The sequence below is a fragment of the Anser brachyrhynchus genome (assembly GCF_964034855.1).
Source record: "Anser brachyrhynchus genome assembly, chromosome: 3".
Taxonomy (NCBI): domain Eukaryota; kingdom Metazoa; phylum Chordata; class Aves; order Anseriformes; family Anatidae; genus Anser; species Anser brachyrhynchus.
The window spans coordinates 103,403,577-103,415,632 of NC_137696.1; the positions used below are offsets into that span (position 1 = coordinate 103,403,577).

The 12,056-nt window shown below is 34.1% G+C and overlaps 1 protein-coding gene across 12 annotated transcripts in view; it reads left to right on the forward strand.

The window, feature by feature from the left end:
• The window catches only part of CSMD1 (CUB and Sushi multiple domains 1), a 1,150,108-nt gene that overhangs the window by 1,097,637 nt on the left and 40,415 nt on the right, over positions 1-12,056 (forward strand). For all 12 annotated transcript variants that reach the window (XM_080586628.1, XM_080586632.1, XM_080586634.1 and 9 more), the window contains 3 exons: positions 2,611-2,799; positions 5,981-6,154; positions 9,959-10,141. In XM_080586628.1, the coding sequence (XP_080442754.1) occupies positions 2,611-2,799; positions 5,981-6,154; positions 9,959-10,141 (546 nt within the window). The remainder of the gene's footprint in view (positions 1-2,610; positions 2,800-5,980; positions 6,155-9,958; positions 10,142-12,056) is intronic.

Sequence of the window (12,056 nt, forward strand, 5' to 3'; positions counted from 1 at the left end):
GCATTAATGAAATCTCACTGTAAATATCCATGTACTTGTTTAAGCTGTATATAGCCAATTTCCAATGTTAGAGTACTGAGTTAACACAGATGTGGATATAATATGAAATGCAGACTACTTAACATGCACCTGTACTAATGATCTGTGTGGATGCAGGCAGGAAGTTTAGTTGCACCTAATAGAGTCAATTTTAAATATGATTGATAAATTGATATTAATCCACCTTTGAGATAACACTCCTAAATTATTTTATTCCAGAGGATTTTTATGGTCATAAAAGACAATTAACTTCCATATGTGTTTACCTGTATGGAGACTATTTAAAAAAAGATATGTTCTTGCTAGTAACCAGTAGATAGATATAAGTAGAATGGGAAAGTGTTATTCTGATGTAGTTAGTTTTCAGTATGCAGTTTCATCACAAAACTAGAGCATGAACATAGGTCTCAGGAGACCTGAGTTTAGTTCTGCACCAGTACAAATATCCTGTACAACCTTAGACATCAATCTGTGACATGATGGCTCAGGTATGGGGTTATTTTGAATTTGGGGATTAAAACTGCATTACCCTATAACAATGATTTCAGCTGAATAGATTGGGAAATAATCACTTCTGTCTGAAATTAAACCCATTATCCATATTTTTAAACTAAAGGGGGCCTGGGCATAGAAACTTAATTGTGTCTACAACTAAATTGTTAGAAAGTTCTCCAGTGTTTTATATGAACTAAGTAGCATATTCACAAGAATCCAGATACAGACGTAAATTCAAATGTCGAGGAAAGCATATAAATACGTAGATATGTAAAATCTACATATAGATAGATTTAGTTTAAGGATATGTATGTACAAGGCAACTTTAACCATGCAGAGAATATAGGTTAGTTCCAAAAGCAGAAGCTTTACAGCAGCACCTACACAGCCTTACACAATGTCTAATTGCCTAACAAACAGGGTTAATTGAGATGCAGTGTGCATTTCTTCTGGGAGCTGTGCTAATTTTTCTAACAAAGAACTGTACTGTGAATGTAGACGTATGAGCTCATGCAGATCTGGCTCAATATCTTGGCAGGGCATTGTGTGAGTGGGCTGTTGGCTTGACAAACTTCCTCCTGCGTCCCTGTTTTACAATGACAGGTATATTGTCTGTGACAGAACTAGACTTAGTTGGCAGTGATTAGTAACAGTGAAAAAAGGCAATAAAAAAGAATGAAATGTATTTCTTGTGTAACGTAAAAAGAATATTTTCTCTTGATAATACTCAAACCTTGAGATCCCTAGAAACAGGAATTTTCAGAGTCTACACAGCAAGTACAGAGGTATAGATTCCCACAGCCCAGCCTTTCACAAGTTCCCAAGAGCAGAGAGATTTTAGTACTTTGTGTTTTTGTCTTTTTTAAGGGACAGAAAAAAAAGTAGGTGTTAAGGATAAAAAAGTGTTCGTTTCTGTCAGTGAATTCCCAATGTAAACAAATATTTATTTCATCTCTTCATAACTGATTTCTTTTCAACATTTAAATGGTTATAATACAAAATTTAAATAACTGTTGTTATAAAATATAAGCAAATGGGTTGTAATATAAGCTAAATGCAACTCTTTTGGTGAACGATTTCATAGGATTTGGCATAAAGTAGAATGAGAACAGTTTCAATTAGGAGAGTATATATCTTTATTACCCTTCAGAAAAAAATAGATCTCCTCCATGAACCATGTCTCTTCATCAGTCTAGACAATGCCTTGCTAAGCGCTTTATATGCAACATCATGATACCTAATGTTTTTTAGACTTATTCTGTTGTTGTTGGTTTTTTTTTCCTTTGTACTTAATTGAAATTAGATGGTATACTTGAAAAGTAGATTCCTGTCACTGTTTGATGAGTAGTAACTTATAATACTAATAATATTCTCACGCTTGGAGATCTCATCATCTCATCGTAATCTTCCACCAACAAACCATCATCTGAACTTCAGGGTACAAAGGATTGGGAATGGAGGGGAGATATACCTTACATACCTCAACAGTCATGTCAAAACCTACATTTTTTTAGGGTTTTTACTGCTATCTGAAAAATAACATAGTGCTTTTTGGCACTTATCCTTACCCCTTCTCCACTATCAAATATTTCACTTTTCACCATCCTTTTTCTATTCTATACATTAATAGCAGAAAATGTTCTTGTTAATGTTTGAGACAATTTATCTTATTACAGGACGTTCAAATAGCAAATGTTAAAGTGTTATTTAAACTATGTACTGGTTTTCTTTTAATTTGGTTTCCTTCACATAAAAATTGCATGTAAGACCAAACGAGGTCTAGGAAGAAAAAGATTAAAGAAAAAATCCTCCATTTTCTCTTTTATCTTCCAACCACTTGCATGTCCAAGACTGTTACAATAACTGGAGTAAGATTAGAATGCTATTTTCAAAGCAAAAAAGATCTAAAGTCTTGATCAGTTGAGAACATATCTGATATTTGTCAAATAAAAATCACAGATGATATCAGATGGATAACAGTCATGAACTGCTAGTGAATTAACAAAAAAGTCACTGTATCACTTTATTTATGACATTGTTAATATGCATTGTTGATGAACACTTCTTGTCTTACAGTGGTGAATTGTTCTGATCCTGGTTTTGTGGAAAATGCTATTCGGCACGGCCAGCAGAATTATCCTGAAAGTTTCAAGTACGGAACAAGTGTGGCATACCATTGCAAGAAGGGCTTTTATCTGTTGGGCTCATCTGCTTTGACCTGTAAAGCTAATGGTTTATGGGATAGATCACTACCAAAGTGTTTGTGTAAGTATTCATTCACTTTAACACTATTCATTCAGGCTTAACCTCGTGGTTCATGATTTTTAGTCATGCTAGGCGAAAAAGTGTGTGGTTTTATTGAGGAACAAAACTGGATTTTATGAGCAACATATTGCAAATTGTACAGCTCAGTCAGAAAACATTAAGGCAAGATGGCATGCAGCTTTTCATTGTTGATGTGAAAATGGTTTCAGAGAGAATTATTGAACTATTTTTTCAAACGTCAGAAAGGAAAGGTTGTTTGCCCAATTTGGTGTATTGTTATTATATTTAAAAACAGATAGGGAAATCTAAAGGTATTACTCATGTTATAATTAGGATTGATAGTCTAAAACAATTAATACTTACAAGAAATATTTTTTTCAGACTTCATATCGTAGTAGGCATGTGAGACCAAATGTATGGAAAGCTGTGTAGGAAAATTTTGCTTAAGAGGGTCTTTTCATAACTTAACTTCATGCTTCCGCTATCACTTTTTCCTGAGGGTGGAAATCTTCAGTTGTTTCCTATAATCAGTTCATTGAGCTTCAAATCTCTAGAAAACAACAGCTTGGCTGGTTTTCATTTTCCACTGAGATATTTTTCTTCTCTGATCACTATTAATTTTCTGACATCAGGATTGTGAATTACAACGCAATTAAAGGAAATAATAAATTAAAGTATGCTTTAATTTGCAAACCCATCAGCTGGTTTTATTTTTCCTTTACAGAAATGTGATTGTTTTTTAAACAATTTATTATATGAATTTATATCTAAATACTAATCAGATCAATAAATATTACTAAACTAGTGAATTTATTTGTTTTGTGCTTGTTTCCCTCCTACTACTGTGTATCTAATATCTGCATGACTGAAACAGTTTTGTTTTGATTTTTAGAACAATCTACACTTTCAGTATCTGTCAATATGAGCTAAAATCTAAAACTTGAGGTTATTCCCATTTCAGCAATGAAATAATTCAGCAATATATGACTTTAAAAATACAAAATAGTTGTATAAGATTGTTCATTTGGCAAGAATATTTTACTGATGCTTGCATATGCCTCACTGTTTATGTCTTCAAAAAACTGTTATGTCCCTGTCCCAGTGATCTCTTCCAGGACTGGGGACAGGACAATCTTTACAGAAGGAGCAGAAGAAGATGGGGAATGTAAATCACCCATAACAGCTACCCATCTTTCCACTTGAAGCATTTTGGAAGTTTGGAAGCAATTACATGGCTTTCTGGTTTTAGGGAGAGCTTCAGGAAAGCCCTAGCTGTTCATTTGGTCAGAATAGGAGTTCCTGACCTTGCTCTGGGGACTACTGATTGAGACCCTGGGAACTTTCAAATAAGACTGGGAGGTGCCTAAATTCCTCAATCATTTACTGGGCTAGCTGTTGCTAATTTGCTGCTGATGGACTGAAACACCATCTGAACCTCAAATATCTCTAGGAAAAATTTAACCTTCTTTCACTGAGATAAACTCCCAATGAAATGAATAGGCCTTTTTCTATTAGAAAAATCTGATTACCTTTTCATAGATGTAGTCTCTCAGACTCTTTTCAAGCACTGTAAAAGAGATTTAATTTTCAAAGATTATCAGTGACAATCTCTTTAAAGTTTAAGATTGTTTTTGGGATAGGGAAAAATACACAATACTTGGAGAGGCAGGCAAGATGAATTTCAGACCCAAAGTAGACACTATGTTTACTGTGAACAATTCATGTTCAAAAGTAGAAAAGTAGAAATGCATTGCTCTTTTACATGCAAGGTAGTACACGAGTGCCATTGCTTAAAAACGGATTATTTTCTTCTTTTTAAGCTAGGAAAATTTTATGCTACTCACTACAAATCATTATACGAACATATTAAGGTTATCTACATGATTTTTCTTCCAAGAACTCTGATGTTTCCATTAACCTCTCCTTTTCCCCCACTGCAGCTCCTTCAGAATTGTGGCAGGACTTGCATTTGCATGGTAGTGCAGCGAGCTCATTAAAGTAATTGATCTGGCTGAAAACTAAAACTAAACACTTTTTAATTATTGTTATTATTTCTGTGGGAGTACTGTTCAGCCAGATCAGTGTCCTGATTTGGTTACCGTTTGCCACATGAATACTTGTGCCAGCTCAAGGAAAGCAGCAGAAACACACAGCTATGTGTAAAGAAAAGTGGTCAGGACTGTGCCTTTTGGAAAAAATCCATTCTGCAGTCAGTTTGATATTATCATGGGACCAACTATAACACAAATAATTTTGATGAATGTCAGAAACAATAGTCATCAGAAGTTGTTCATAATTAAGTCTTTTTTTTTTCTTCTTTTAAAAATATATTTGACCCATAGATCATATACTCAAGTAACTTTTAAGGCTTCTCAAGCTCAATACCTCTTGCTTAAGTGTTGCCTGTTTAAGTTGAGTGACTATTTACTACAGTTATGTAAAATATATATTCTTTGATTTTCTTTCTCCACTGCATGACCTAAGTTTTGCACAGAAAGCATTCAGAATTTTATTTCTGCCTCACCTTAAAATGACAAATGGTTCCATGTTTCCTCATATAACAGTTCTCAACTACTTGTTTGAAAGTTATTCTATACCAAAACAGTAGAGGTGATTTTTTCTCAAACAAAATGTACCCATTAACTTAAGCATAAATATAATTCATAATTTACCAGAATGATCAGTAACTCATTTTCCTCTTGCTCACTTTAGTGCAACACATTGCTAAAATAATAATACAGATTATTTTTTTTTTTATTTCTCTGTACTGCCTAAACTGCCTCTAGTTATTTTATAGGTATGATAAAACTACTTAGCATTACTATATCTGTAATAAAGATGCACACTGCAACATTAACCTTCTTCTGTTTCTTCTTTCCCAGCCTTAACAGAAAAGATCTGTATAGTTTGTAGGTGAGGACAATGAATAGAAATGAATGAGGAAGGAGAGTTCTGTATAACTCCAGGGAAAACTGGATAAGTTAGTTTTACATATAGTTTCTATATCAAGTATTATGAAGGACCAGTAAGTGATCTATAGTGACAGTGAAACTTAAAATATGAAAGAGCAGAAATCCAGAAATAAGTTTATTTTGTGTACTGGCTTTGTATGTAATGCTTATAACGTGCTTATTCTGTGCCATAAATATATCTTATAATATTGTGCTGTTTCCTCCGCCAGCCATTTCTTGTGGACATCCTGGGGTACCTGCCAATGCAGTTCTTTCAGGAGACAAATTTACATATGGCTCCATAATTCACTATTCTTGTACAGCGGGTCGAAGGCTCATAGGAAATTCTACAAGGGAGTGCCAAGAAGATAGCCACTGGAGTGGGACTCTCCCTCACTGTTCAGGTAGTTGTACAAACCACCTTGTAATTACATGAATAAGGGTATTCTCTAGCAATTTTAACTGGAGTCAGATATTTGTGGTGTGGTTTTTTTTTCTTTGTTTGTTTGTTTTTCCAGTTATCTTTTAATTTCACCAAAAGCCACTCAGATAAATTATAACCATTTATTGAAATATTTGAAAACATTTGCTCCAATTCTCTTTGTCATTACTGTGGTACCTTTGCTCTTTAGTTAGATGATACAGTTGGATGCTGCAGTAAATAGATGCCACAAAACACTGTTTAAAACTGTTACAGTTCTTCTTTACATGTATACATTTATTCACTGTTGTGTAAATATAGATTGTTACACATAAAAATGTTGATTAAAAAACACCACAGCAAATGTACTGGCTGGTAAACTTCCTGCCTTATGTTCATTTTTTCACTTACAGGAGTATTCTTTATTAGTATGGCAATGTGCAAATATTATAAACCTCTGCATTGTTTTTAGTGCTGCCAGGAAGTTCATGAACAGTTTATTCCCCCCCAGACTAACTATGCAAATTTCGAAGGAGCCATAAAACATTGCATGTTTTTGTTGAAGTCAAGAGTTCAGGTCAGGATTGGCTACTAAGGACATCCACAGCATATTAATAAGTTTTATAACAGAAACGAGCCTATACACTACAGAATACAAGAAAGCAATTACCTGTAAAGTTGTGGGAGAAAGTTGTCTAATGAGAAAATTGTTCCATTATTGCACATTATAAAATCTTCTTATATCTTCCCCTAAGCCCATCTGATTCAGTGTGGTTCAATTCAGATTTGACCATTATTCATTAATTCAAATAGGTGTAAGATATTTAAATTTTGTACTCCTATTTAGAGTTCTTGGACAACAGTCCATTCATAAACTGATTCTGTAAAGACGCTGAACAGAATTTGAAGCACTGTGGAAAGGAAGTAAATTTAAATCACTCACGTATCCTGTCTGCTCTCTACTGCTTAAAGAAGAAAGTTTAATTAGAGTCTTCACACAGCTCTAGGGCTCATTGCTGTCTTGGTCTTTATGCCTAAACCTGAAAGGAATCTCTGCACGACAGTCATATGAATAATTTCCACACAGAACTGGCCTTTTCTTGCTTATCTTAAGCTCAGGTTTATGTCAGTCACCTTTTTGTCCAGTAAAAGGTGCCAGATCTGAGACTGCATCAAGACTTCAAAATTTTAAATGTCAGAGCCCTCTGGTGCTATTACCCAACATTTCCTACCACAAGGGAGATTCTGATTCTGGTGGAAAGAAATTCTAATCTCTAGCAATGGAGACTCTTCAGATAACAGTCCTCAGTGTGATAATATTTTTAGAGACTTTTTATAGACTTGTGTCTGTATTATAAAAATATAGATTTTTTAACCATGAAAGACTACTGTCATCATCCCATCAGAAATGAAAACATATCTAGTGCAACTAAAACATTGTTACTGATGCAGAATTTAATTTTCTAAGTTTGATTTTGGTCTGACACCCTCTTGTAAGCAAGGAGATTCTGTAGGAAAAGGAGAAAGCAATCTGCGTTAATTAAAAAAATAAAAAGTGTCTGATTTCTCTAAAGCATTTAGAATTATAAAAGTAACTACACGTTCAATGTTAGATATTCAGGAGCTGACTCCTTTTAAAAATATACAAATAATTTGTATTCAGAATGTCAGTGAAAGAATGATTGGGTCCAGGACAAATGAAACAGCTAATTTGGCTTATACTAAAGAGGTATGTAAAACAGTCTTGAAACCTCTTTCTGCATTGGGCTTATTTCTTTTTTATATATTGATATATGTCTAAATGCTTGATGATATAAATACGATCTCCATGTTGTTTTCCCCTGGGACCTGATTCAGTGATGGCCACTTGTATCTTATGAGATAAGTGATAGTTGAGAGTGTTCAGAGTCACACTGAATGAGATTTTTTTTAGGATGACTCCCACTTATTTTTCAGTAATGAACATGTAATCATCTACATTGCTAAATAAAAAGCGCCTAGACCTCCAGAACTCTAGGATTGTCTTTGTCTGTACTGTTTGCCTATAGATTTGCTTGGCTCTAGTTTAAGCTTTCTCCAAGACAAAACTAGTGTCCAAAGAAAAAAATATGGTCCTTTATCTAGGATAATTTCCACAGCATCTATGTCCACAAGCAAAATGGGACATCATCAGAATTTTGGAACCCTAGATCCTTCTTCCCTGAACAGTTCCTCCAAGCCAAAGTCTCTCCCACATATCTCAGTTTCATGCTATAAGCACACTACAGTGATAGCCTTAATCACAGCCCTCATACTATTTCATGCATTTTAAACAGAGAAAATGCCTGTGAAGTAGTAATGTCTTGGGGAAGAGGGAAGGAAGTGGCATTCAGAGGCTATATCTGGACTGCTGATTGAAAAGTGCTGGGATGTAGATCCTGGACACTAGTACTTGTTCACCTAAACCACAGAAAAGTCCCTGGAATGGTTTTCAGTCATCCCAGTGAGCACCCCATCTAATAACACACAGGTGGTTTGCGAGTTAGTGCTGGAGTGGGCACTTTGGATGCAGCCACCAGTTTCAGAGAGTAAGTTTAATAGTACATGTGTAGACAGAATGTACCAGCTGGCTTCAAGACACTCACATGTTTCCAAGTATGTATTTAGACAAGGAAATCTAGGTCCAAATGCTGCACAGCAGGGTAACAAGAATAATCTGTTCTAGAAGAAGCTAGCATTAAGCAAAGTGGACACAACCAAGGCCTGTTTGTCTCAAACTTGCTATGCTGAAGACCTCCTGCTGCACACTTTAAAATCATACTTTCTGACAAATACAAATTTTCATTTCTAAAATAAGAATTTTTTTATGAGTTTTCTCAACCGTTTTGCTATTCAAGATTTTGTCTTGAGAAGTGTGTGTTATTGAAATAATAAAACTATATAAAAAGATATCAAGTTCAACCCGTGGAACTACATAGGCATGTTTTGAAAAAACAAACAAAAAAAAAACTACCTTTTGAATAGAAATTCATTTTAGAGGTATAATTTAAAAAAAAAAAAAGAAAATGAAGGATTATAAAATAGAAACTTTTTCTATGGACCATTATGAATGACAGTTTAGGGGAGAGACAATCTTATGAGAAAATTTATTTAATCATTGCTATTGAGACCATTCTTCCTTGTCAACCTTGGGTAGCTCTTACTGTAGCATCTACTTTATCTGACAAGGCAGTTGATTAGTTCATCAGACCTGTAAAGACACGTTTGAGAGGACTGTTTTGCAGCACTTTTTTTCTCTTCTAACTCTGTAGCCAACACTTGCATGGTAACTAAAAAGGTAAGGAAATTTCTGTTCCTGATAGGCACAGAGATACCATTTAGTCTTTCCTGCAGATACAAGTATTTCAGATATATTTATTAAGAATATTAAATATGATTTTACTCACTCTTTCTGTTCTCTAATTTTTCTTATCAGAAGTTAATACTCTTAGAGAGTTGAACAATAAAATACCATGTAGAAAATTATTATTATTTAAAAAATATTTTCAGAAATGTTGACGGGGTGCTTCCTGTGTAGTCTTTTCTCTCTCATTTATATCAAATTCTATGTTTAGGTCTGTTTAGATCCAAGATAAGAAGTAGGTTAAAAATACATGCCATTTTCATCTTTGGTTTCATGACACCTGGAAGAAAAGTGTAATAGAAACAATCCAGTTAGTAGTATTATTTGCAAGAGAGAATCGTACCACTACCATTGCAGTTACGTATAACTTCTGTCCCAATAATTCTGCTGTGTTGTTTTTTATAGGAAATAATCCTGGCTATTGTGATGATCCAGGAATACCAGCTCATGGGTCTAGACTAGGGGATGAGTTCAAAATAAAAAGTCTGCTACGTTTCTCCTGTGAAATGGGTTATCAGCTGAGAGGATCTGCAGAACGAACATGCCTGCTTAATAGTTCTTGGTCAGGTATACAGCCTGTGTGTGAAGGTAGGTATTGATGACAGCATCGACATTTATGACACCATTGAATACCTTACTAATGAAATTTTAGTATTTAATTAGAAATAAAATTATATGACAAAAAAAATGCTTTCAAATTTCTCTGCAGAAATTTGACACAGTTTGCAAGCATTTAATGCTTTGTTTTAAAACCTAAGTCCAAACTAAGTATATATTGGAGTATATATTTATAAAAAAAACTTTTAGAAAATAATACAATAAACAAATAATGAGACTGGAAAGAGAATATGAGAATAGATATATATGAGAATAGAATATGAGAATAGATATCTAAGTTAAATGTAAAATTAAATGGTACTGATTGAAAATATGAAAATGGAGTGATAAGTATATCTGTCATCCATCTTCTAGCAATAAAGTATTTTCATATTATCTTTCTGTGTAGTGTCTACACATCAAGGACTGAACAAATGAAAAAATAATGTTTTCTTAACTAAGTATAAATAAACAAATATTTCTCTACATAAATTAGATTTAATTTTTATGAAAGAGATTGTTTTTATGCTAGCTCTTTCAGAAGAAAAGCAACAAAGAATATTTCTGGAAAACACAATTAAGAATAAAATTTAAAAATATGTAATAAAAGACTTTTATTCTTTTTATGCAATGTCAGAATTGAAAACCAGTGATGGAAGACTAAAGTTTTAAAATGACTTCTTGCTTTCCAAGAGTGCTTGAAAAGTTAGTTTATCTAATTCTTTGGAGTTAATGGATTCTGTACTATCTTTTCTGCTATACTAAATGATCAGCCAGAAGATAGGATAACATGTCTTTCACAAATTCATGATGTTTTTTGCTTAGGGATTTTATCACAGTCTCAGTCTCCTCATGTAACAATGGTTCTTTTTCAGTATCCTTCAGCACAGACTGGTTCTCTGTCAGTGTAGATATCACCATAGCTGTTTTAAAATGTCAGTGGGCACAGGATCAATATTTACAGTAGAAAATATAAGTTGTTCAGTGTCCTTTCTTCTGTCCCTGCATGAAGACATTAAGTATGGCAGCAAGCAGGGGCAATCAGTGTTGTGTGAAATGCTGCTGTTTCTTTTTTTCTTTTTCTTCAACCTTATGTTTCCAGAAAAACAAAAGAAATGAAACCTTTCTTTCCATATTTCTCTTCTACTTGGATTGTTTTTTGTTTAGTATAAGTAACAAAGAGATTAGGAGGAGACCATCTTTTAAGCTGTACACTCTGTGTAACGCATGTCACAGTAACAAGATGGGGGTTTCCAAACCCTTTGAGTTTATAACTGGCTTGATCTCAGCTTGCCAATAAATATAGTTGATATTTTTTCCACCCATAAGGAAGTCACACACTGGATAAGATCTTAGTGTGTTAATCCCTTTCTTTGAATCTGTGATTGTTTGAGTGATTTGGAACCTGCTAAATAAATTGATATAGATCTCCATAGACCCCAAAATGCTTATAAAACCCAAGAATATTTAAAAGGTTTCCTGTCAATACATGTTACCCCATAGGCAGAAAAGAAGAAGGAAGGAAGGGAACTATTAAAATTACCACTTGCTGAAAGTTACCTCAGAATTGATAACCCTGGCTCCATGCCAGTTCTGGCATTGCCATTATTGGCAAAAAAGTCATTAGAGTCCTCATGGTCTTTTTCACAGATGGTCTTGATGGTAAATGTTTTCAAACACAAATCCTTCAGAACATTTGAGGTCAAAAGAATCGGAGAGGAGCCTAGGTATTCTCAGAAGCACTATAAACATTCCTTCCTGCAGAATTCTGAGAATTGCTGTTTCTTTTTTAAGATATGAAAAGCTCCCTATTAGAAAGAGAAAGAGCATGGATAAATTTTGCATCAACACCTTCACTGAATATCATGCCTGTACAGAACCAAGATCTGCACAAATGGAACTAAAA